Here is a 26608-nt window from a genome sequence, read left to right as displayed (position 1 = left end):
GACCGTTAGAACAGATGTCGCCAAAGAGAAGATACTAAGGGAACTTCTTTTCTTGACCTCTCGCTGGTCCTCAGTAAAAGAAAGAGAGAAAAGTCAGGGCGCGGAGTGAGATTTATGTTATAAAGTTGAGTTGCAAAGGCAGGCGGGCGCTACAATACAGGTAATAACGTTCACGACGGTATCGATACAATACTGATGAAGGTAATCTTTCAGCGCAAGGGTCAGTGTCACGCCTTAGCCCTGAAAGGGATTAGTGCATCGCCCTCCCTCCGAAGTGCGCGGCTGCAGTCAAGCAACAACAAGAGCAACAGCAGCTGAGCACCTCACGAATCAGAGCATAGACTCACCAACCTGTAGAATTCGTGGCAATTCTTGGCCAGAATCTAGCTGTGCCGCAGCAAAGGCGCAAAGACAGCGACCGTTGCGGCCAAATCAAAGGCGTGATCTTCAAATGTACTCCGATTCACGAAGCTCAGTGAGCTTGACAGCTAGAAGAGGGGAACGATGATCCGTGATGTTTGAACCTGAATGTCGTCTTCTGTCTTCCTCTGTCGTCCTCTTTATACTTTGGTCGACTGGAAATTGTGCTTTCTACTCCTCAATCCAACATCTGAATACACAGCAACCAACAACCTAGAAGAATCCTCTGGCGCCTTTTCTGCATCAAATCCCACATTGAACACGAATCGCCATATGGGAACTATCTTATCACCCGGGGCGACAGTTTAATTATGCTTCCTCAAATCGTCAATTTTGGGGGTAATTGTCCCTTTTGGTTCGCTCAACGTTAACGCGGGCCACAACACTAGGAGGCTAGCGGCGGCTCGCCCTCGAACCGCAACCCTGACAAAATCATCGCTCAAGTGGACTCCCCCATGATTTACCTTTCTTTCGTTGCATATCTAGTCAAGCTGCCGAACCCTTGATACGCCGTTTATGGTAGCTTTATTGTCCGAAGGAGTGGGCTGGCGGTTACGACCCGTTTAGCGCTTCCATGACTTTTCGACGTTGCACACATGGCTACCCCGGAGTATGTTGGAGCTTGTACTCATCATACACCAACACAAGATATCTTGAAGCTGCATCAGTTCTTCACTGATCTAACGGGGGTGGAATCTAGTGTCTAGGTCGGCGTCTTGCTACCTTGTCACACCAACTCTTGCAGAAACCTTTTGATTCGACGATACGTGCTCGTTGATCTAAACTTCGTGATCACACCCACCCATCACCCTACTCAATTACGGCGGTTATATATTATATTTGGCGCCGTGAATACCAAACCAGCGTGTTTATCCATGTTTGGTTGACAGGTAACCACCTTCATATGCAAGCTGACCAACCTTACACGGACAGTATCCGTGCTCTCGTCGCGCTTTGCATCGCTGCTGATGCTAGCGCACTCTTCTTTCACTTGTTATTCGGCACGTTGACCTTTTCTAGTCATCTGGAGGACATTTTCCCTGTCGCCCATGCGTGAGACAAGAGGGGAAGGCCGATAGTATATTAGCTAAACCAGGCCATGTAGTCCAATAGAGGGTGACCGTAGAGTATTGGACACTACTGCAAAGCCGTTCTAGACGGTAGTACATGCGGCAATTCTTGATGAAGGGAGTTGTGACCTGCTCGTGGCCTATACCCTCAATCAAACGATGCTCTAAATCTGTAGTTGGTTCCTATTGACTTTTCGCCTTGCTCCAACGTTTCCATGAGTTGCTGCTGTATGCCACAGTGAAATCTGTCGAAGATCGATGCCGTCAGATGCGGCCAAGCATTGGTAAGGGATTCCCTCTCTTTACCCCGCCCGCGTTCTCCGCCATTCAACCTTACTTTGTTTTGTTCTTTGCCCATCTGTATGGCTATATTCAATGATTCATTTTCCACTTCATTCTCTTTTGGGTATTCGAGGAATCCAATCATTCCCTAAGTGGGTTAATTGCAGTAGGCAATACTCAACAGGCTTGATATCGTGAATGAGCACGCTATGAATGATGCTACAGGTCTCAGGTAACCCCGGGATGTTTGCAGTGTAAGTCATGTAGTGAAGCAATGAGTAGACTATATTATCTGCTCTTTTCCTCAAGGTCTCGCATCCCCTCCCAACCCTTCTTCTGAACCTACACAAGAACCCAACTCATGGTAAGAGATATGTGCCTATCTGTCCAGCCACCGTAACTCGAATGGTATCCAAGGTCACCTTAAGGCTGCGATGGACCCTGCGGTTCATTCACAACGATGCTTCCAGGTAGGAGGGAGCAGTCTAGGGATCGTTTGAAGCACAGGAAACGTGCTGGATTGTCTATCTCTCAGGAGGGGGAAGAGCCAGGAAGTGAGGTATCCCTCCTAAGGTGATGTTTGTGTGGCGTTTTTCTTTAAACACCAAACCCGTGGCGTTGACTCTAAGAAGCAGATTTTCCGCCCAGGTCTAAATCCGCTTCTTCCGCCAACAATGCCACCAATTATTACCCCAGAACAGTGCGTAGACCTCGGCCGGACATTGAGTTAAATTATTCGAACGTGCGTCGGATTCCTCAGAGCAAAATGCGGGGAAGGTGTATAACCCCAGCTTGTTCAAAAACACGGAGACTTTCCTCGTGTGGAAAGCTCAGGCCCCTTGACTGGTGGAAAAATGCCTGTTTCAATATCAGATCGCGGAGCTTGACCGGAACAAAAGAATACGAGCCGGTCGAGCGGAACTAATATCTTCTTCAAATCGCAGAATCAGGGCTGTCTATGCTGCGTAAGGCATTAGGGCTTTTCACCAGGATCAAATTGTAGACTTATGGGTGATGTATATAAACTAACTCCCGGAATTGATCTTGCCAAGTGAAGCATATTGCCTGCGACCAACAACCAATTCCTATAGCTACAGATTACTTGTTTGCTGAACACATCAAACCTCTCGGACGCCCCGTGTTTCCGCATTTGTCAACCCCGTCATCATGAGATTCACACCATCTTCGGCGGCCTTGCTGCTCGGCGCCATTGGAGCTGCCACTGCTCAAACTGTCTACTTCTGTGGTGACAGCACCATGGCCGCGAAGGGCGCCAACGATGGCGACACTGACGGCTGGGGTACCTACATCGGCGATCTCCTGACGGTGCCCGCCGTGAATAAGGCTATTGGCGGCCGCTCAGCCCGGTCTTACACGGATGAAGGTCGATTCCAAGCCGTTGCGGACTTGGTTGTGGACGGTGACATTGTTGTCATCGAGTTTGGACACAACGACGGCGGCTCCCCCGAGTCCAACGACAATGGCCGCTCCGACTGCCCGGGAGCTGGTACTGAGACGTGCATCTCTGATGCAACGGGCGAGACCGTTTACACTTTTGTCTTCTACGTCATCCAAGCAGCCAAGCTCATGCTAAGTAAGGGGGCCACAGTCATTCTAAGCTCTCAGACACCCAATAACCAGTGGGAGGGTGGCTCTTATGGAGGCTCGCCTAGTCGCTTCGTGGGCTACCAGAAGGTGGCCGCTGACGCCCTTGCCAGCGACGATGTCACCTTTGTCGACCACTTCCAGGCAGTCAGCAACATGTACCTGCAGCTCGGCTCCGATGCTGTCAACGCCCTATATCCCAACGACCACACCCACACGAGCCCCGAGGGCGCCAAGCTTAGCGCCCAGGCTTTTGCGCAGGCTATTTATCAGGCAATGAACGGCACGACTTCTTTGCAGGGGTATATCGCGGAACCTGTGACCATTGTTTACGAGTAGTCTATATAGGGAGCATATGGAAAATGCTCTGTCGGCCTAGGGCATGCCGAGAGCTGAGTGTCAGCCAGATCTGCGAAGTGCTTGCTAGGAAGCCCCAAGTCTCCCGCTGTCAAGAATCATCCCAAAGCCAACACCAGTTATTTGACGTGTTAGCGTCTGTCCATATTTACCAAATGAAAACTATTGGACATTGTCACTACTCCCGAATAGGCCATTTAACATAGGCAACGAGCAGCCGAGTCATTTTGGGAGCCCACCACCCCATGTTGTCTCAGAGTGAGGAGTGTATTTATCTCAGAGGGCCTCGACAAAAGCACGCACAGAGTTATCAAGTAATCCTGTAACTATGTCCAAAATACACCATTCGGGCGGACCTTGTTAGTCCTGACTCCCGGATTGCAAATGCCTTTTCATGTACCTGCGGGGAGCAGAGCCTATCAAGATGATTGCAACTTCCTCGCGTCTGTTGTACACCGAGGTTCAACACCAAATACACCAGAAGTATCCATTGACCCACATCGTCATCACATTAGATACTAACACTTTTCTGCAATACCCAAGCAGCATGTTTTTCGCAGCTTGGAACATGACTCGAATGCTTGAAATCATGCCCAAGGAGCCCCTACAACGATAAGAGGACCGCTCGAAGTTGCACGCGGTCCTCAGCAATATCTCAGCGAATGGATAGCTCGAATGAAAGTACGAGGGGATATCGCTGTCGGAAAGCTGACAACTTTATACGAGGTCAGTCTTGGAGACTTTAGTGGCGAGTATGAAAACATAAGAAAGTTAGGGGCTTCAAGAACGAGAACGCTGGATGATGATGGGCTGCTTGTACATTCTGAAGAATGGAAAACCGTCTTGCGACACATCTTGCTCCAATTTGTGAAAGAAAGGTGTACACTCGTCGACCCAGTTCAGTTTATGGAACTGCCACTGGCAAGCCAGACAATACTGAATATTATCTATTGAACAGAATACATCAAATGTCAACGAAATTTCATCCCGAAATATCAAATATCCTGAAGAGGAGAAGTCCGGATTCCACAAGATCCATGTCCAGCGCCTGCTCATCGCTCAGATTTCCACAAAATGCGATATTCTGGCGGTCACAACCCCACCCTCTCGATATACCGTCAGTAAAACCGAGCGATATTCAGAGAAAGGGGGAAATATTGGCTGGTAGGTGTAAATGGGCACCTATGGAAGGGACATAACAAACTATAGATATGGCATCCTTGCATACCTTAACCATTTGCCTCATCCGGAGTCTGATCCTGATCAATGCAGGAGGCAATTAGGCCTCGAAGCTGGTAAGATAACTCTCTAGGATTAGGGCTGAAAGAATGGGTCTTCTAACAGAAGTTTATAGTCACATTAAGGACAGCCAGCCACTCCCAAGCCCGGCAGCGAGCCTATATACAATTGACGAGGACGAGAAAGTTTTGAGTTGCTGCAACACCAGAGGCTGGATCGCCCGTTGTATGTCGATTTAGACAGCTCGAAAGGAGATTGGCATGAAGCAGTTGCCTATCATCTGAATGGTGATTACCGCCACGACGATGTGTCCAAAGGCACCTGCTCGGATGAACCGTCGATCTAACGGTAGAGCCCCGCCCACCGTTAAGCAAAGCAGCTCGCAGGTGGTTGCGGGAAATGGCGGAAGCCCATCGGACCATCATTGTGGAAGACCTGCTCCCCTCGTTTTTCCGAGACTATCTGAAAGTATTATGTCCTAAGCAATTTCAACTTGTTTTGAAACCTGGCGGAGTAAAGATGGGAATGACTTCCATTCTGCAAGGACACTGGGGCGGACCCTAACAAAACGATCCTAGGTATACTCTACGTCGCTAGCTACTAATTGCACCCATCGTGGCTGATTTTAATTGTGTAGCTTCAGAGACATTCACTTTACTTGTCTGTTATCGACGGAGAGCAATACTTCAAATACAACAAACAAGCACTTCGCGTAGGGCGAAGGTGTGTATGTGGAGTATGTCAGTAGTCCGGCGAAGAAGGTGGACTCTATACCGAGTCAACTAGAGCTTGGTTCGTCGTGCGGATTCAAGAGCATTGACGTAAGATCTAACGAGATTGATATGAAACAAATCTCGGTGTACACTATAGGTACATCGGAGAGGAGACAGATAGAAAGCCCCAATTTCGCATGGTTGCTCTGTTTCGAGGGCAGATCGCCTTCTCGAGACGGTTATCATGATTGTGCTCGATACGTTCAAATCGGGATCAGCCTGTTTATTACTACTGTGCAGCCTCCATAGCGAACAGTATAAACACTGATTTACTATCCCTACGAATTGCGTGGGACATTGACATTCATATCAAATACGGGATATGATTATTCATTGCTCCCGGACGAACTATCCTTATGGACTAGCTCACATCCACACACTCTCAGATCTTCTAGAACGGGCCCATATATTCTAAACTGACTGGTTCGCATATCTGATTCGCAGTATACTATGACATACTGATACTCGGGCTTTCCAGAGCGGCTCTCTTCGTGAAGTGGACACCGTGATCGGCAATGCGAAATTTAGCCAGTGTCAAATACAGACCGAAAGTCAATCAACCTTGTTCCAAAGTCCAGTAACAGAGTCTGAGCAGCCAACAAGAGAAAAAAGAAGTGCTCCTTGATACATTCTAGACTGACCACTAACCTTTTCTTAGTCTGTCTATCGAGACTAGGAGTCTAAGCAGGAACAGCCCAGAATTTGGATCTCCCCGCACTATTAAGCCGCGGCGAATTTGCAAATCTCATGAAACAGTATGGGTCTATTGGACATTCAAACCTTCAAATCCTGAGAAGCCTGGGGTTCAATTTTCTCCGGGTGACACCGAGCTACTTGCTTACATGGCTAAGTGGTACCGATATCCGTCCCTTCTATACACTATCTTATGGCCGTTGATTAACTATGGTGTGTCTAGACTCCGACGAGTTTTCATTGCAAAGACGGACTACTACCAGAGTCCCACCGTGAGCATGGTGAATAAAAATCACAGCGATGATGCTATCAGCTTGTCTGAAGAGGCCGAACACTTTGTGGAGCGTGACGGATCTTCAACATTCGACTAATGGCAGGGAGCATTCTATGCTTGGTACCCGACCTTGACACCACATGATGTTGTCCTTCACTCTGCAGTAATTTTCCTCGTCCTCGGCGTCAATCTTCCGTTCGAGGAATCTTGGAGATAGACCATCCATCAAAAAGGCAAACTATAGGCAAGACAGATTACTACCTATTAGCAACGCTGCTTCCGAGGAACGAGCGATTTAACGATCCGGTGATGAGCGTGCCATTTGAAAAGGAGACTTGGTTTTGGTCCGCGATTTTCAGAGGGACAAGGCGCATGGGAGGAAACTGGATGCCCGGTGGACTAGACCTTAACGAGTCGTTAGTACACATCCAAACCAGCGAACCGTTATGGTGGAAGGTTTATACCAGCGATCGGGACGACGAGGATAACCGAAAGAAATAGCATGTAGATGATGTCCATGTCTACCACGTTATCTCGACTTAGCGACCCACGGCCGTCACAACAAATGGCCGAGCGACTTTTGCAAGCACACTTAGAGGTTGAAGACGTTGTGGTCAAGATTCATTAAGCATAAATATCCAGCGAGCTAGGAATGGACACCACTGTGTCAAAGTTTTTCTCGACCGCAGAAAAGATCAATGCCTGGGAGAAACAGGTCTTAGGTCCAGATGGGACAGAGACCTGTTCGAACATGATGTGCATGGTCAACGTTACCCACAAGCTGTGGGAACTTCTGCCTAAGGTTTAAAAGATTAAACACCCATCAATGATAGACGCAGACATGTCCGTCTCACATAGCGTGACTGACATTCAACTGCTGCTACGCACATGTGTCATCATACTCGCAGAACGAAAGATAACGATTATCAAATTTGGAGCTCACTATGAGTCTGCCATTACCTAACCGCAGAAGACCTCAAAAGGGCTTGTCAGCACAGTGTTCTATGACGACAAACTCTAAGACTGCCTGATACGTGTATCACCCAATTACGAACACATCATTACAGCACTGCTGAAGGATTTAATAAGCAAGTATCACGTTCTTTATCAGTGCCGAGGGTAGTCAAGCCCAGAGAGGACCATGTTTAGGGCAGACAAAGGTTGTGAGAATGTATCGCTATCCGGTTGAGGAATCGTTCGATTCGACTATATGGATGAGAGCTATGTCGAACACGATACATGATTTCGCTGCGATGTCAGATACATCGATGCCAGTCTCATGCTTTAAGATCATAATGCACAATACTAAGATCCCACTTCCTCTTAAACATTTTCAATTATGAACGATATACAAAAGTGCGAAGAACTTTTCAAATGATAGCGACAAATGCACAAGAGATGATCAACTATACCATGTATCGAATAGCAATGCCAGGGATGCGATCTCACCGTTGTGAACGCTCAGGGGATCGTTGCTATCCGAGACGAAGACACTAAAGAATGCGAAACTAATGCATGGATACCCTCATAGCTAATCAGGATGAAACATCCAATTCTTAAGCTAGATGAGCAATTTCACTATCGCGCTGCTTTTGCTATATAGCCGAATTGGAGAACTTACGGCCAGAGTTGACTGGCGCCATGAAGGAGCGTGTTCGATCCTCCATCCATCAGGCACTTAAAAGTTTTGAGAGGTCCAGTTCATCCAAGTCGACTTCAGGAAAATCTATACTAAGATCTTATAGCACGCCGTAAGTGGTGGAGGGTGGTAGGTGAAAATTTCTGTTGCTGTTTTAGTATTAGGGCAAAACCTATAAAGATTAATGCCCTCCTAATAGAGGAAGGCCGTTTGCCCACCGTGGGCCGCACAACGCAGAAAGGCAGTCCGCTGTGTTGCATAATATTATAGAGCCACGAGTCAGCTCAATACTATAACTGTCGATCCTCAGTTTCTTGGCACTATGAGAGAGGTCTGACCCGTCAACGAGGAAAACTTTGGGACAGCCCCCCCGGCTTCTTAAACGCTAGGGCTATGCTTAAAATTCTTCAATCAGGGGCCACTGGATAAGTCGATGCGATGAATTTGATCGCAGGCATGAATCCAGGGGAATATTTCGCTTAACGGTGGCAGAAAGCCCTCCTTAATCAGAACCGTGGGCATAGGTCAATAGTGGATCCTCTGCTAGATATTGGTCCGTCACATCTGGATAATCCCTTGGAGGAACAGGGATGTGGTATTTTACAGTTCATGGACGCTTATGATTTAGCTTTTGAGGATGCTGAGCAAAATGAAGCTCTAATCAGAGTGCGAAACGATGTTATCTTAACTACCATCCTAGCTACGAAGACAAGAGAAGAGTTCGGTCAAGGAATCCCAGACTCTCAATGTCAAGCTCCTTTGGCAGACCAAAAGGACAAATTCATGATATGTGGTAGGCAAGATTACAGTTTATGACATGGAGAGGCTTCGATCTACCCACCACGGCTCGACCAACAGCACACGAACGATCCGCCGAGGCCGCGAAGTCGACATTGGTGACCTCCACAATGTGCTACACGTCGATCCTACTCCAATGTCCCAAAGGACTGACTGATGGAGGCCATCACGGAATACGGACTGGTGCCACCGGTCCCGATGGATGTTCCCAGGGATCACCGCAGGCGTCAGCTTTGCGGGCACGGCCGGGGAAAGTTCCAAGCGTCAAAGCCTCCCAAGAAGGATAATTACCTGTAGATTGAAGCGTCTGTGGCTCTTCTCGGTTGCGTACTAGCTCCGACTGTTTCGAGGACGACGAAGATATCGAAGTCATCATACGGCAGAAGAACACCGAAATGGTTTCCACTATAAGCAGACCGTGAATTGCAACTCCCGCGTTCCCGCGGCATTCCAGCACCCAATAGAGCCGTATTACTTACATCTGTTTTGAGGGATTGAGGAACAATCTTCATCTCGTCAGGGCCCGCACGTCAAGACACAGCCCAGGTGAAAGGTGTAACACCTGTCGTTGATTGCGCAGTGTGCTTGTCGAACCTGATTATGACCAGCTAGTGCGGTCGCTTGGTTTTCGGTGTTACCTGTTGGTCAAGCACTTCCAACATGTCTGGGAAGGAATTTATCTAAATCAACCCTTTAAGCGGCAGCTGCTAGAGTCAAGATGGACCTTACTACGCAGCGAACGGCCGTTCCCGTCGCATGGGGTATAGATTAACGAGGGAATCGGCGGCATACAGATGCAACTTCCGATATGTAAAGACTAGTGAGAATCTAGGCTCATCAAATTATGCGATTGTGCTGAAGAAGCCGGTGGTTACCACCAGAGACTCACCCGCTTCGCTGAACCTTTTATATCCTGCGTGCTTGCTCGGCTTAGTTATCCCCGGACTAATGAATTGGTGGGGATTAGCTTAGCCATGCGAACTGAGCCGTTTCACACAATTACTATGGACTTCATCGTTGATCTCCCTGTTGTGGATCAGAATGATCAAGCACCGGTTCTCCGGTCTGTCTGCTGGTGCGGATATAGCCAGCCGGCTCAGTTGGCTGTTCGTGCCCAGTGAGGAATATCCGTCACAATGAGCGCGGAAGATACAAAGGGAGGCTAGGTATGCGTAATAGTTTCCGGATTGAAGCTCAGCGACCCTTTCGAACGTTTTTACCTACCACTACCACCACCACCACCAATCATGGCTGCTCTGGTCAGAACGGTACTTCAAATGCTCACTTAGCATTTACTTGATTTCAGCGTTATTACAAATGGTACAAAATTCAGAGTCGCAGCGGAAACATTGCAATTGCCGGAATATGAAGAGGGGAGTCACTTCCCTGGTTGCCAAGTGCCTAAGAAGCACTTGGTAAGCAGTTACTGTTGAAGCGGTGACAAGTAAGACTTTAACTACTTATTGACTGTTGGCCGTATTATTCGGTTGGAGGCACGACCAAATACCTAAGGTATTTTGGCCGAGTGGCAACACGCTTGACATTAACTGCTTAAGAACTACTTAGGATAGCAATGGGGTAATCCTCTATTATGGGGAGCTCTTCTGCCGTGTCCAGGATTGTGATAAGGCCAACGTATAACTCCTCTTTCCAAGTACTTAGGAAGCACTGGGAACTGATTATTGCACTCTTTGAATACTATAGGCTAATTAGCTTTCAACTACTTTAGAAGAAATTCAGCTCTACGAACAACCTTAGAACGCATCTCGAAAAGCATGAGTCCTTGGAAGTCCCGAGTGGCGGCGAGGGTGGCCGTGTTGGGCAGAAGGAAATAGATAAAGCGGTCGGTAAGTAGTTCTTAATCAGTTCACAAGTACTTACTGTTGCATCGGTGACAAGTAAGTTTTCAACTACTTACTAACTACTTACTAACTACTTGGATTAGCATGGTACAAATCGCTGTTTATTCAGAACGAGGGGTCTGTAAACGCCTCGGTGTCGCCCTCCCCGTCCCCCGGCCCTGTCCCTCAAGAAGGACGGTACTGTAAGTAGTTCCCAGTCATTTCCTAAGTGCTTACTATGGAAAGAGTGACGAGGAGAAGTGGAACTGCTTACTAACTGGCTATAAACTGTTTAGAACGAAGACGGCCAATTTCCGGATTAGCCTCAAGAGTTGAAATATGGCTGACAAGTAGTTTGTAATCCTGCAAACACACTCTTATCTCACTGTCATCCTCATCTGTATCGTTCTTTGATAAATCGCCTTTCTACATAGACCTGACTATAGACGGTGCTCTGCGAGAAACTAACTGATGGTGAAGACCGTGCTACAAGGCGGCACGGTGGCAAAGATGCAATGAAGAGAGGGTCAAAAAAATAGACATACTCAGGCTACATGTCTATCCGGGCCAAAATACTCCTCTTGTCCTAGGCAACTGGCCTCATCCATGGACAGACCAATCCATCTACGACATATACCGGCAGTTAGATAATGTATAAGTTTAGTGTGAGCATGAATCTCCATATTTATAAGTATAGAAACCTGGGTGTGAATTTGGTCAAGGATGAATCAATTTGGACAACGGGTTTCCAAGTCAGGATTTCCTATACGTCAAACAAGATACAGTACTTTTTTCTTTTTTGAATCTTGCCTCGTCAATTGACGACTAAGACCCCCCGTTTTCCAAACCCGGGCCTTCACCTACCTCAAACACACCATGCTCCGCCCAGGTCTGTTAGAGGTAGTCCTCCTCCTTGCCAGCCCACTCCTCTTGCAAGTCAAAGCCCAAGCCCAAGAATGCAGTGACTATCCAGAACTCGACAGATACTGCCAGGCGCAATACCCCGGCAAACGCGCTTGGTGCCAGCGCGAGTACGAAGGGCGCTGTATGAAATGCGGCACCTGCGAGGGCAAGGGCGAGAAGTACTTCGATCCCAACCTGGGAGAGGAGATCTGCTACTGGAACGCGGCGTTCCTGGTGGACGCGAGGGCGAGGAAGGGCGGGTGTTGTCCACCAGCGGGGCATGTGTACTTCTTCGATGAGAAGTCTGGGCGCGGGTCGTGCTGTCCGGCTGCGTCGGTAGGGTTTGATGGGGATATGTGTGTGGATCCGCCGACACCGAAGCCGCCGTCGGAGAAGCCGAGTCCTTGTCCTGGGAACTGTGGGGGATGTGGAGGCAGTGGCGGCGGAGGTCCATGCAACAACTGTGGGCAAGTACTCAACACTGACAACGACAACAACTGGGCCAAACCCACCATGAATAACAACTGTGCTGAACGTCTCTGCCCTGACCCCAATGGAGACACCCTCGGCCTTGAATATGGCTCATGTTACCGGCTCAAGAACCCCGAAGGTCAAGCCCTCGCCCGACGACATACCGGCAATGACTATGTCTGGGGCGGCTACTATGGCGATGTCTACCAGTTCCGCATCTGCAAGTCAACCACCGACTGCTCCAAGGGTGGCGAGCTGGCCGTAACCGACACCTTCGTGATCAACGGCCAGCCCGGTACGACGGGTGACTCCAGCGGTAAGCTGTTCTGGATGATATCCGGCGCATTGTGGCACTTTGCGACATCGGATGATGCAGCCAGCGCGGTGCGCTTCTCGGCACGGCCGTGGTGTGGTGATACCTGTGGCATTTGTCTACGGGGCGACGTGAAGGGTCTAGGGCCGATCTGCCCCGCTGCGAACCCGGGCATTGGGTTCAAGGCCAACTCCCGGTACTGCCAGCCATTGATTGTGGAGAAGGTGCCATGTATCAACGAAGATGGTACGTTGGAGAAGCCGAAACCGAACAAGCCGGCAGCTGGCCATCAGGAGCTGTAGAATTTCCTCTCGAGGGTGGAGAACAGGCTTATGAGAGGACTTGGCAAGTAGAAAGAGAAGGATGGAGGGCCCCTTTTCCTCAGTTAGTGGTAGATATCGGATGCTACTATTGAGACCCCTTAAAAAGCATTTGGAGAAAGTTGTGATGATTGAGACTGTTTCCTCTTCCTGAAAAGTTACCTCGTCGATTCTAGTTTTCCAGCCCACATGTGTCAGAGGTCCCTCACTGCAGATAAGTATTTGTATCGCAGCAGAGAAAAGCCCTTTCAGTTTGACTGTGAAGCCATTCGGATTCCATATAAAGTAAAAGCTTGCGAAATGTAGGATATTAATAATACAAGATAGCGGTCTACCACTGCGCTTTCGAACTGTTTGCATCCCACTGTAGCTGTCCTACCCCACTATAAATAGGGTTAAGTCTCCCCAGGTTACTTATAAGTTTGATCAAATCCCTAACATTACAACCCCAACATCCGACAACTTTGCTCTTTCGTCCATTTATAAACATGGCGGGTATGCTTTCCGTGATATAATCTTTGCCTCTGACCAAACTCCGAAGCAAAAAAAAAGAGAGAAAGAAAGAAAGAAACTTCTATCTCTGTGACTTTCAAGGGCTATATTGATTCATTGATCAAATTTCAGCTTCTGCATATCAGCCCACCAAGTATGAAGGTGAAGGTTATAGTTCCCTCTGAGCGCAAGAACTCGACCTGGACTGGAGGTTCTATGTTAGCATCACTTTCTACATTCCAGGATCGCTGGATCCCGGAGGCATATGACGAAACAGGTCCTGGTATTGTCCATAGGTATTGTCTTTGAAAAACGAACGCCGTTGAAGGAATGTATTTATCTACATTCCAATAGTGAGCACGGATGATCGTTGCCTGAAGCTTGATATTAAGCTGAGAAAGCACGCGCTCAGGATCAAAAGTATTAAGGCTGTAGCTGAGAAGCTGCGGCAAATATTACTAGTAAAGTATATCTGAGCTCTTGCCTGAGGAAAGACTTCAAGGAAATCTAATTTATCAATACACTCAATAGAAGTAGCTCATTCCCCGTTTCCGGGCTGCAGTAGAGAAGGCTTTCCAAATAGCTCAGCTCAAAATAACTACTTTAGCAGTAGATATCAGGCCCGTTACAAAGCCAATTTCATCAACATTGTAACTATCGTTTGGCAGAATGCCATACTACATTATCGTGATCAGTACGCGCTCAAACCACTCACGTTGGAGCTTTGGATCCTTAAATTTAGTACGCGGATGGTTGTGGCGGTGGGCAAAGCGAGTTTTCAGCTCATCACGGCGTTTGATAAATGTATAAATCCAGTTTTTACCAACATTGGCCATTTCTCGTACTTCTGCAGGCCGGGGGGGCCACTCCACGCTGATCTCGTGATACAACAATAATGACTTGAATCGATTCGAACTTGCTATTTCTATATGTATCGGATTAAGTCGAGTCTCTACACTGTCAAGTCTGTGAAATATAAAAGTGCTTCACTGGGTCTTTAAATGCAAAGGTCGACCTCAGCTTCAAGAAAAACATAGTTTTGCGTTCGTTTTTCTTCTTTGCTTCTTCGTGTATGTCCTCTGCTTGAGAAGATCACTAGAATATGATCTTGAAAGGTTTTGCAGTTGAAGCATGATGTGAAGTTGTACTTGAACCCAGTCATTTCTCCTAGTAATATATTGGGGATCATGTAATGCATCGTGCGAACATACAGAAATATTGATATATCTGCCCATACGCCCTTGGCTTCACGGAAGCAGCAGCGACAGTTTATGCCTGACAGCTGCTTTCCCAGGTGTTCATTGAAGAGATGCACCCAAACCCCGTGGGGAGCATGGCGTCCACAATGTCATTTGGGTGTTCGAATTCGGGATTTCAGATGGGTGTGAACCACGGCTCAGTCACTACAGCCTTGCAGGACGAGAGGAAGAGGACTCAGATTTTAAAAACGAGTTGCAAGGGTTGAGCGAGCTATTGAGCCCCCGAGAGCTCGCTACTGTACAGGACAATGGCGGCGATCTATTCCAACCTCTCATAAATAGCCGAACTAATGCGCGCAATCAGCGCAAGTGGATGCGACCAGGATCGTCCATGGATAGCGACCCAGAGGCCATGCGTGCACGTAATGTCATGTCGCCGTTGACACGCGGGCCATTGACTGGTGCTTATGAGAACGTAAGATTCATTTCCCCGTCTTCTGGTGTTCATTTTGGCTAATAGAAGATCTAGTATCTCCTCGTCCGACCTTATCCATCTCTTCGCACTCTCTTCACATCGCCTTCACTCCGAATCCCAGGCATGTTGCAGTCTTCTTTTCTTTCTCGTATCGGCAGCTCGAAAGCTGTGAGAGAAGAGCTTGTGCAAGCTATGATGAGCGGCCGGAGCGTGACCGCTCGCATCAAATGGGTCAGCCGTTACAATGCTGGAGGTCGCAATCGATGGATACATTACCAGGTAGTTTTGAGCGATCTGATTGGCGGAGATCGAGGGATATGAGGGCAAGCACCGCACCTCTAGCACTTCTTCCTTCTCTCTTCTCCCCAGTCTCAGTATTCGCTGCAGAATGCACTCTTTTTCTTGAAGAATAGGCTCTTGTCACAGCTATGTCCAAATTTTACCTAATAGACATTCCGTAACAACTCACTCGGTCCCAGGATAAAATGGCGGCTTCTAGGATACGTCCTCACTCCCTCTTCAAACCAACCTTCTCAACTTTGCGTAGTCCCCAGGCGCCAAAGCAACATGCAGCCATCATCAATCCGAAACAAGTCCAGAATACAGCGCGGTAGCCCAACATGAGCGCTTCGGGTGACTTTTTGTTTTCATATGAAGAACCTTGTGTCACACCAACAGAGATGATGGCAAAAATGGTAAGTCCAATGGAGGTTCCAAACTGAGCAACAACGTTGAAGACCGCGCCAGCCAGGCCCTGGGTTTTGGGCGTGAAGGCGTCCGTAATAATTAAATTTGCCACAGTAAAGATGACTATTTTAACGGACCGTCAGCAATATTATCATGTCAAAACAAGACAAAAGATACTCACCGTCTGCCGAGAGGGGTCCCAGCAGCATAGCCCAAAAGGCACAATACCACCAAGACCACTCGGGGTCAATGATGGCCATTAGAAGTGGGGATCCTGCACTGAGAACTGAGGTGACTAGCACTAGGTAATTCGCATGAAGACGATGCACCAGTAAGCCAGTTCCAAGATTGAGGGCGATGCCGCTTATAATGCTGGGGAGGAATCGAAGGGCCGCTTGAATGGCAGGCAGGTCTTGAACTTCTTGAAAGCTGCTCTACAGGTTAGCAGAAGAACTCGTCTTTAGCATGCGAAACGAGTTAAACTCACAATAGACTGAGAATAGTCTCCATGCCGTTTAGCACAGCCCATGAGAACAGAACCATGATACAGATAGAGCTGAATGCGGTATTTTGCCAAAGCGAATTCGGGATTAAAGCCGGCTTTCCGATCTTCTCGCGCCAATTCATCCAACCTAGAAATGCGGGCATCATAACTGTTGCCACACAGAGGAGGACAATATTTTCAGCCTTGTGAATATTTGATGGGCTATCAGTGATGGCGCTGTGCGGAGATTTTCATCAACTCATGTATACCGGCAAGACGCGGAAGTATACTTACGCAAACACATAAGAGATCATCCCCAAGGAAGAACTGGACAGGAAGATTCCCATCCAATCAATCTCGCGGCGAAGTCTTCCAAACGTGAACGGTTCTCTCGCGGAATCTTTCGGCAATTTGAAAAAGTTCACCACGGCCAAGCCCATGGTGACACCAGCGCAGAGGTAATACCCAAATCTCCACTTGAGAGAAGTTTCTTGGAAAAGCCCACCAAAAACCAATCCTACTGAGAAACCAAACGGCTGTCCCAGCCCAAGGCAGGCAAATCCGATATTTCGTCGTTTACCCACTGGCATGGAGTCGGTCAATATACTAAATGCCGTAGGCAGGCACATAGAGGTTGCGATGCCTTGAAAAGTGCGGAACAGAATCAGCTGTATACCGTTTTGAGCTACACCGCAAGCCAGAGTGAAGGTTCTTAGTAAGAAACATCCAATTAGATTGATCATTCGGTTGCCCATGAAATCGGCCAAGGATCCCGCGAGAAGAAGGCAGCATCCATTGGCAAGTCTATAAAGTGTTAGCATACTTGAAGTCCTGGACTCAGTGTGCAAAACTCACGAGTAGACAGATGACGGCCTGGATAGTAAGCGGCACCCATGGTCAGATCATCTTCAATCGATTTTTTGTTTAGGGGTTGGCAGTTGCTAAACATAAGAGCAGATTCTCTGGCAGCCCCAAATCTGTTGCGATCCAAGGCAGCCCAATGGTCAGCAGGCCCGTGCTCATGCTGCCCACAAATGTGATGCCCGTCAAGGTCGTAATCAGGATGACCGCACGGGTCCGGGACAAATTTGTGCGCTGGTCATCACCGATATCCTCAGAAGAGCCATATTCACGAGATAATGAGCTCTGGGACCCGGGCCCTCGACGAGAGTCATGATCTAGCTGAGACTGAACTAGAAAATGCGGTCAGTCATGGACATCCGGGGGCGACGCTGCGGTTTGGGTGAGGACCGCTGTTTGAGACATCGTGCTCAGACGGGTTGGCGTCAACTCGGGACAACAACGGCAAAAACACAAAGAATATCAGAAAGAGAATATCAGAAAGAATTGAGTTACGGAGATCCGATTAAAAACGTTCACTCCCCCAGCTCTTAGTCATGGAGAGGTGCGGGGGTTGTGAGAGTCGGGAGGCACACCGCGTTCCTATTGGCAGGATTACTATACACTGATAGAAAAGCTTATTGATCTTCCGCCAGTGATGGGATAATGTCGAGGGAAGTGGAGCAGTTATTTAAAATTGCCTCCTATTGGTTCCGTCGTCCCCCCGCCTTTGTGTTTTGTCTATACTCCGTAGTTACGGGGTTCCGAGACAACACTTTCAAGTCACTCTCGAGTATCCGTGTGATCGACTTGGCTGTGGATTACGCTAAATTACATGATTGTTTCCTTGCCGTGTATTCGACTTATCGGTACTTTGAATTTTGGTACCTTTCCGCTGCCAAAGTTTCCACCAAATTTGGTATACAGTAATCTCAGATAAGATAATTATGATTCTATAAAAAACTAGCATAGGTAACTAGGTAAATGAAATGTTGCAACTTCAGCTTTCCTATCCATCTCAAGCGCTTTTGTGGATGATCTTGGCGTCCTAGTGATTACCAGCGGATTTTGCAGTACAGGATATAGTTCCTAAGGCAACCGCCGTTACAGGCAGAGATAATTATTAGATAGATACAGAGAGGTGGAATGGTATATCTTACCCATGAAGTCATTGTCATGCGTCGATATTCTCTAGGACAAGAGGCGAGGCAAAGTCCTTGTCAGTGACTGCTGTATGAATTCCAATATACTTGTCTGAATACATACTTTAGCACGGTGTAGACTCCAAGACGGAACATGATTCAATTGACAAGGGTATATGGTGCTCCATAGCACATAAAGTAGAAACCCGAATGTATCCAGTAATCATAGTCCATTGAATCAATTCAAATCACAATGCTTAAATAAACAAAATGCCGACAGCATATAATATGGTTTTTTTTATATAGATATAGTCCCATGAAAAGGTCCATCCACTCCAAAACGCCAAAACACCATGTGGGGGTATGACTGTCTGCGCCTCTGCAACTATCGCCACAAATCCAATGCTTCCTCATAGCCTTTCGTGTCATGATTTCCCTGGCCAGCAGTGAAACAGAGCCAATAATATATAAAGAATGGAAAGACAGACCCAAGAGCCGACACCAAGCCGACACAGTCTGGGATATATGGACGTTTCCTGAAAGCAAATATGGCGGAGCAGTAAGCTCAGGAATGATGAGATCCAGCCATCATTCAACCGGCGCGAGTATTTGCATTCATTGATATATCCCCTTGGCGCAGATTATGACTCTCGAGATCTCCGAGTTGGCCGCATATTCAAGCCCGCTTGAATGGGTCCCTTCAAGGGACGCGTAAACGTCATGAGATGCAATCCCATGGAGAGAGAGGGGGTATCTAAAAAAACTTAAATCAGAAGGTAGTTCCACCCATTTTGCTGCAAGACTTCGCGCCAATGAATTTGTGGTCTCTTGGTGTCTTTTAAAGCCCAGTCGGCACCGATCTGTTCGGGGGACTCGGGTGCCTCAAGCTTGATGGGCTGGCTGGAGCTCGATGTAGAAGCTTCCACAGGGGTATCTTCCACTTGGCAAAAGGTGTCGATAGGGTCATCGGTAGCTCTCCACACTTCCTGCAATACACGGTACATACGACCAAAGCTTCCAAGGTCGGCATGGTGTCCCAGGTTAGCACACCTGTCAGCCAGAATAGTCCTAAATTGGCTGTTTGGTTGGGAAAAAGCCCCGGTGACCAGGAGAGGCCATACTAGAGAGCGATCGTATCCATCCTGACCAGCCGGGATATACTGCAGGGTGTTCGCAACTGCCTGGACTAGATTTATATTGCTTGGCTGGCTTCGGTCGAATCCAGGAACCAGACTGCATAGGTAAATTCGCGCTGCGATTCGGAAGACTGCCGTCATGTTCTTGGTCAAGATGTCGGGGCGAAGGACTCCGGTCGGGGTATAGGGGCTCTCGAGCGTCTGGTCCGCGGGTTCGGTAAATTCCAATTGTCTTCCCAAGGCCGAAACGTGGGAGCAAACCGCCATTGCATCAACTCGGCCTTCCTTCTTCAGCGCATCGAGGCACGCGATCTCGGAGATCAGGTACATCACACGGTCGTCGCAACCCATCAGCTCCCGTAATCCCAAAGACGTGCCACTCAAGTGCTTGGAGCGGTAAGTGTGAGCAAACTCGGGAGTTCTGCCATGCATAGCGGAGCCAAGAATATCAATCCACGATGTCAGTGTCATGCTGAAGGGGGGAAGCATGTATGGGTTACCACATGGGGGGATTGTAGTCGAAAGACCGAGCCGGCTCACCAAGTTCGAAGCCGCTTGGAAGTGATCGTACCAGGGGATATCCGGAAGGTAGTCATCCGCAGGACCCACAGAGCAATGGAAGAAGATCATGGCTAATGTCGCATCCAGGATCTCCTCGTGCTTGGTGTCTTCACCCAGCGCAAGACACAATTGGGAAACAGCTTCAAAGCGGTGTCGCATGATGTCGTGGTCGATCTGTTCCCCAACTAACCCTTCCGTTGTTTTGAGATGGATAGCGGCCACACTGAGGCAGCAGTGAAGATAGGTTTTGTTGGTCTCCAAGGCTTGCAGGATAGCTTGTGCTCGTAAGTGCCCGCGCTGATGTGCCTCTAATACGGGAAAAATAATGCGCAAGACGTTGTTGATGAAATGGTCGAGCAGAGGACGGTCGTGGTCGCTTACAGGGATATTCGACTGCAAGATGGCGTAGGTCTGCTGAATTCTCTGGTCACAAAGTGCCGGGTCGATACCAGGGAGTGCCGGGGCCTGTGGGAAGTACTCGTCGGGAAACCACTCTTCTTGGGGGAACGTTGGTAGCGGTGCGTTTAATTGGGGTGGAGCAAAGGTACTGAACGTTGAGCTCATGGAGTCATGTCGCAGAGGAACATCATTGACAAATGTATGTCTTTCTGTCTTGACGTCAATCTCGAATCCTGGGTGGGGTTCGTATATGGGCTGGGTCATGGCTGGTGTTGGCAGATGAGAAGCGAAGATGTCCTGTTGTTCCGCAAAGACGGGACGGTTAAATTCAATTTCAGGAGTTGTCGGCGATGTCATAGCCAAGCTGCGGCTGCGGCCAGATTGATCTACTATACATGGTCATGGAGGGTCAGCAGGCGAGGTGATAGATCAGACAGTGTAGGGGAGCTCAACCCACCAGTAAGGGTTCCATTGCGTTCATTCATCTTCGTCTGCTTAATCTTGTTCTTGATGCGCTCCTTCTGCACTCGTCTGTGCTCTGGGTTACCCCACCAAATAGGGCGCTTATACTCGCATTTCACACAAAGGTTAATGCAGGCACCACAGGATGGATGTTGCTCATCACACTTCTTTCGGCGGAGGCGGCAGGTAAAACAGCCTACAGAGACCACACATGCTCCATTAAAACCCAGACACTAGTTGACCGGTCTTCAGCTTGGACCTACCAGAGCGAGATCTCTTGTGCGATTTGTTGTTTGTCTTTCCCGTGGTCCCTGTGGAAGGGCCTTCGCTGGAGGAGGACTGAGCGGAGTCTGTGGCGGCTTTGTTAGCCGGTTTAATCGAAGAGGTCTTCTTCCTCGATGTCAACGGCATTTTGGCGAGTGACTCGAGGGACGATATTGCGATATTGATCGTCCGTGCGCTCCGATATAAATTGCGATAGGTTGCGAAAGTGACCAGTTTTCAGTCGCCTGGCGAGCTATTGCGGGTATCTTTAGGGGTATCGTGGGGCAATCGCAAAGCTGAACCAGCAGCCTTTGCTATCTAATTAAGTATAAGAAGAAAAGGAAAGGCGCGGTAGCAAAGGATGCGGCGACAGATAACTAGTGTGCGAGACAGTGATTTCGGGAAAAGCCATGATGGCGGGATCGAGGAAGCTTTAAAACCAAGGTTCGCAACTGACAGGCCATGATGTTTCTATTTTGGACATCAGATCGTCGGATGCAAGTGAGCAGCATCGGGGGGAAACGCGGCGGTGGGATTGTAGCGGCAAAGATAGCGGATTGGGGGGATGATCGCAGGACGGAACCCTGGCGGCTGCCACTAGCAGGGGGTCTCACCAGCATGCACGAGCAAGGAACCACACTAATTTTGGATAATTTTGGAATTTTTACCTTTCTCATTAGCGCCCATGCAGGTCGTGATGCAGTGTCATTGGTGACCTTCTCCTCGCCAATATTGGCGGCTGGGAAATTGATTGGGTTTGGATCTATCGCAATGTATCTGCCCGAAATTATCCTAGAAATTAAGTGGTATTCGTCCTACCGTGAAAATCTTGTATTTCTTTTTTAGTTTCTGGTTTCCATTTTGAGATCAAAGGTACCGTGCAACATCCCCCAGAATCATACTACCAATGAACAGGGGGACATACCCGGAGAATTTGGACGACCTGGCTTACCAGATCCTACGCCCGCATCTTGGATCTGGTCTGCTATTTTTCGCTTACCCGCAATTACCACCGAATCCAACCGTCTATAGAAGAGGTCTTAATGGTTTAAGGGAAAGGAACCCCGCCGTTCATGGCCTGATAGCGTGAATCACAAAGAGACCACCAATAGTGGACCCCAATAGCGATCAATTGAGCTGAAGTTACCACAATTTCCCCAATTGGGCAGGTGTTCTACGGACTAGTAGAACCCCACTTGATCTGGATTCATACATATTGGACCATAATATCCGCAACGGCGACACGAAGCGAGCCCGTAATTTCTCCATAGGCTGTTGAGGGCACGGGTGTGACCCTGCCTGTACAGAAAGAGAGGACTGACTATCCCAAAAGGTATTGGACGAAAGTAACACCAAATGTAGAAGACGCCATTCATCAAACCTAGCACCAATCCAGTGTCCATGGAGGACGGTGGTACTCGGACGTCTCACGGAAGCTTTGCGGGGTTGTTGAGTGCTCTCCCAGCCAAATTCCGCATGGAGTCTAGTAGATGTTGATAGATACAGCATTAGTGTCGAACGCTAATATAGTGGGGTGAGCCAAGCTTCCCTTTCCCCACGATGATTCGACGACCGGCTAATACTGTCGATGCAGAACGGGAAATCCGCAGCCAACCGTCAGTGAGTGGAGAACCACCAAGTGCCCCGTGCGACCCCGACTGACTTTGGCCAAGATGTGATAAGATCTTAATTAGCATCATTTAGCCGCCCATCTTTCCCGACAATCCTTCATAATTCCTCCCTCTGAAGCGCTTTTACTATTAATATCTCTCCTATGAGTGCCATAATTAGCTCCGTTCAGCGCCAATTAATTTCAATTCATCCTCATCCCGTGCATTGGCCGCTAACCTGGCGTTCCCATGATCCTTTCCCCTCATTCAACAGGATCTGACAGCCACCAGAATTTCCCCACTCGGGATGATTCGACATGGAAGCTCACATTAGCTTTAATTGTTCTGCACCTTCGATCCTACAGTCACACTGTCACGCCGGCAACAAATCTGGGATAATTTTCGCACAGTTGACTCATGTGCCGATGTGGAGTATATTCAATTCTCCTTCTTGAGTCATCGGTAGTTATCTATCGCCTCGTGGCATTTTATTATTTTATTCGAATTTTCATTGTAAATTTTACGGAGTACATGACAAGATATTGCCTATCTATCATCTCTGCAATGTGACCCTAGTAGACTAACTACCCTAAATACGCACAGGGTGCTGACAAGGCTGGAAGTCGTCACAACGCTTCTGCCGGACCTTATCACATTCCTGCAGCTGCACGCTAGCAATTAGCGTTCATTTAGTAGCCGTAATTAAACGGTTTACCAATCACATCTGGGAAATATGAGGTCAATCTGCAGACACCCTGGTCAAGAAGCAGAAGCAGAAACTGTGATATGGATGTGCATGGTGACATGCCACAACAGCGGTCGAGTCACTTTCGTGGCTATTTCGAGGTTTTACTGTGAAGACACAATGTGCAATAGTTCGTCTATTCTTCTTTGTTTCTTTCTTTTTTTTCTTCTTTTTTGTCTCCCTCGCATTATCCGTTTTCAGTCTGTAACTAAATATTGGAAGACGGCCGAGTGAAATTATGCAGCCATCACTGTGCAGGGCACAGGATACAATTGTATGTATGTTTGTAGCTCGGTAGCACATGTATTATGTTGTACCCAATCCAATACTTGCACGGAAAGAAGACATTGCCGACCTGATGGACGCACACGGCATCTGTCTACCGTCCGTAGCGTTAGTGTACACCCGCTAGACAACATACGATCGAGCCTAATTACTTGCCTTGGATTCGTCCATGACAAATTATGAGTCTATTTATTAATAGAAATTACCATTTCTCCGAGAATGGTGATTTAGTGTTCGTCCATCGGGTCTACCATGCGGGGTCGATCAATAACGGACTGCACCTTAACGCCGTTCTCCAGTCCACCTGAGATCTAAACGCAGGTATTTTTATCTCGATCCGGTGCAGGTGCAGGTACAGCGCAATCAAGATGGGGCATTTCAATTCCAACCGTTGGATCCCACAGCGCTTGCTTGACGACCGGTTCCTGTCCATCATGTCACATCCTATCCCAGCGTATCGACCAGCGTGATCCAGGAAACAGATCCATGTTCCTGGACCAGGAAGCAAGCAAGCAAGGTCCATGTTCGACAGGGCCTACATGGTATCTGCCTAGATGTAGCCGCTGAATCTGTTCGACGAGATTCGTCTTTGTCCATGCAGAGTGAGCACGGCGAAACGATTCCTGTGCTTGTAGGCGGCTAATGATTGAATCATATTGAATTGCCAAAAGAGGCTGAGGCGCTACACTATTCCTGTAGACCATTAGCTAGACTTCATACACTGGTCGTTTCAAGTACATTGTTTATTGGCTATAGTTGATCATGTTCTAGATGCCTGTACAGAGTTAGACGTCACTGCGGCTCTGAAGTTAACCACTGTTCCTAGAATAGCGGCGCTTACAGTGCCCAACTCAGATTAAGTTCTCGGATAAGGCTTCTGGAATAGTTTTGTTTCATGCTCCTGGAGCGAGTACCGGATCATTGGATAAGAAGTCATGTTGAAGGTCGTTTCCGAGGCAATAGTACGAATCCATTTTCGTCATCCTAGCATACAAACTCGGTGTGCTAAATAAGGAAATCGTATGGTTTAGGCCATGAATAGGTGGATATTGAATAAAGCCTCAATTCTAAAATTAATGTGGCACATATGGCCGGTTTTTTGTTGGGAAGATACATGCTGGCGTGGTCATACCGGTGTATCGCGGCACGGTCAAACTTCAGCAAACTGCGCTCAACAAATCTGCATTGCTGCAGGTTTTATGCGTGGTTTGGAGCATACCCAAAGTGTAATGTTGGGAGTATACGAGGCTAGACTATTATCTGCTCTTGCCGTCGATTGAGACGCAGGTAATTTAGTTCCGATCAGTTGAGCAGGATACAAATTGGGGAGTATGTTCATGCTACTCACAGTCTGCCCAAGACAGTATAGTACGTGCAGACTCATTCCTCATAGTCAATTATTGACTTCTATTGTTTCTCATGACCGCTAACCCTGAATCGTTGTCCCAGCACAGGGCAAGAGTTCATGGGGACTTTTTAAACACCATCATAAAGAACTTAATGTACAGCTCTCTGGCCTCCTGCAATATATAGCACATATTTGCGCGCTATTATAGGCGCAAAGCATTGTTCTTTGAGTTTGTCTTGGAGCCTGTGCGTTACCTTACGCCGGTTCATTGATCTTGAGAAGCACTTGGTTACACAGTTCAATCCAGTAATGTCCTAATATATTCGGGAATCACTGATAAGGTCTATATATCTTCGAGTTAGTAGGTGTGGCATGCCTAAATATCCAATACCAATCTTGTGATTAGACTACAATTACGGCTAGCCTCTAGTGATAAAGATCCTTAGGCGCACGGGGTTTTGAAGAACTTGGAAGGTTAATAATTCACTGTATATATATACATTCTCCGGCTAGAACCTGTCGGCATACAAAATAGTGTCAAGCATGAACTAGATCAGGAAGACAAAACTGCCATTTTGTGGGTTAACAGGAGCGGCAAAATATATATCTAACTTGAGATAAAAGCCCAAGCCACGTAAATGAAGCCGCTTTAGTAAGAATTGGCTCGTTTGAAGAGCCCCCGATCATGAGTTTTTACACTGAAAGATAGGCTTTTTGGTATAGCTTCTACATGAAGCCTACGATGATTTACTATGTTTCAGGTTTTGATGCCGAAGTGTAAATGATACCGCGCTGATTGGTCCTGTGACATGGGGAACCCAGGGATCCACTGATCTGTCGGCTTACCTTGAATAGCTTCAGCCCACTACTCGGACCGTACTGGACAATAAATTCGCTCCTTTCTCTTAGATCACGAAGTTCCCTCGATTTAAAATGCAAAGCGGTCCAAGATGTTACGCCTACCAATGAGACATACAATTTTTCGCAGCTTCGCCCGGTTATCGCCCGCGTCATCTCCCTCGTCCCTCCGTCGCATTCCTCCCTCTACCTCCAACCCCACGCCGCTCCCTCTCCCTCGATCCATCTCGACATGCCTCTTGCCCCGTAGCCGCTCCGCTCATTCGATACCCTTCTCTCATACCTTCCCACGCCCCTCCAGTTCGTTCCGCAGCCGACCATTTTCTAGCTCCGCAAAGCGAGGGTACCAGTATGGAGGGAACCAGTATAGAAGATTCAATGACCCGAGACGCGAGCCGCTCTTCATCCGCTTGGTGAAGGATGCCCAACCACACCACTTTGTCATAATAGGGCTGGGAATTAGTGGGCTCTACATATATAATAGCGACACGGTAGAGGTGCGTCCCCGATTGTTGACTCCACGCGACCGATAGCATCACTTGCGCCAGTGGGGTTACTATCGCACAGGACGCAAGGATGGCCTGACACTTTGTTTTGTACTCGGTACTGAACTTTTCGATTAG

At 48.0% G+C, this 26608-nt stretch overlaps 7 protein-coding genes across 7 annotated transcripts; 3 read left to right on the top strand and 4 right to left on the bottom strand.

Moving 5' to 3' along the window:
• Positions 1–2939: 2939 nt before the first annotated feature.
• Positions 2940–3716, top strand: AO090003001268 (uncharacterized protein; the record flags this gene model as incomplete). The annotated part of the gene is made up of 1 exon (XM_001820284.1): positions 2940–3716. One exon carries the CDS (start codon positions 2940–2942, stop codon positions 3714–3716), a length of 777 nt encoding a protein of 258 aa, XP_001820336.1.
• Positions 3717–4514: 798 nt separating this feature from the next.
• Positions 4515–5398, bottom strand: AO090003001267 (uncharacterized protein; the record flags this gene model as incomplete). Its single annotated transcript, XM_023235244.1, has 2 exons — positions 4515–4681; positions 5140–5398. The coding sequence occupies 2 exons, from the start codon at positions 5396–5398 to the stop codon at positions 4515–4517; spliced, it is 426 nt and encodes a 141-aa protein (XP_023090281.1).
• Positions 5399–8444: 3046 nt separating this feature from the next.
• On the bottom strand, positions 8445–9662 carry AO090003001265 (uncharacterized protein; the record flags this gene model as incomplete). The annotated part of the gene is made up of 3 exons (XM_023235243.1): positions 8445–8495; positions 9332–9441; positions 9482–9662. 3 exons carry the CDS (start codon positions 9660–9662, stop codon positions 8445–8447), a joined length of 342 nt encoding a protein of 113 aa, XP_023090280.1.
• A 2205-nt stretch (positions 9663–11867) lies between these two features.
• Positions 11868–13133, top strand: AO090003001263 (uncharacterized protein; the record flags this gene model as incomplete). The annotated part of the gene is made up of 2 exons (XM_023235242.1): positions 11868–12924; positions 13108–13133. 2 exons carry the CDS (start codon positions 11868–11870, stop codon positions 13131–13133), a joined length of 1083 nt encoding a protein of 360 aa, XP_023090279.1.
• Positions 13134–15062: 1929 nt separating this feature from the next.
• AO090003001261 (uncharacterized protein) lies at positions 15063–15485 on the top strand (the record flags this gene model as incomplete). Its single annotated transcript, XM_001820280.3, has 2 exons — positions 15063–15164; positions 15219–15485. 2 exons carry the CDS (start codon positions 15063–15065, stop codon positions 15483–15485), a joined length of 369 nt encoding a protein of 122 aa, XP_001820332.3.
• Positions 15486–15672: 187 nt separating this feature from the next.
• On the bottom strand, positions 15673–17230 carry AO090003001260 (uncharacterized protein; the record flags this gene model as incomplete). Its single annotated transcript, XM_023235241.1, has 5 exons — positions 15673–15974; positions 16033–16280; positions 16339–16572; positions 16630–17139; positions 17187–17230. The coding sequence occupies 5 exons, from the start codon at positions 17228–17230 to the stop codon at positions 15673–15675; spliced, it is 1338 nt and encodes a 445-aa protein (XP_023090278.1).
• A 1851-nt stretch (positions 17231–19081) lies between these two features.
• On the bottom strand, positions 19082–21286 carry AO090003001259 (Zn(II)2Cys6 transcription factor; the record flags this gene model as incomplete). Its single annotated transcript, XM_001820278.3, has 3 exons — positions 19082–20799; positions 20871–21071; positions 21139–21286. 3 exons carry the CDS (start codon positions 21284–21286, stop codon positions 19082–19084), a joined length of 2067 nt encoding a protein of 688 aa, XP_001820330.1.
• Positions 21287–26608: the final 5322 nt, after the last annotated feature.

This window comes from Aspergillus oryzae, chromosome 2, assembly GCF_000184455.2.
Source record: "Aspergillus oryzae RIB40 DNA, chromosome 2".
Lineage (NCBI taxonomy): Eukaryota > Fungi > Ascomycota > Eurotiomycetes > Eurotiales > Aspergillaceae > Aspergillus > Aspergillus oryzae.
The sequence above is the reverse complement of the archived record's forward strand: the minus strand, read 5'-3'. Positions and strand labels throughout refer to the sequence as shown.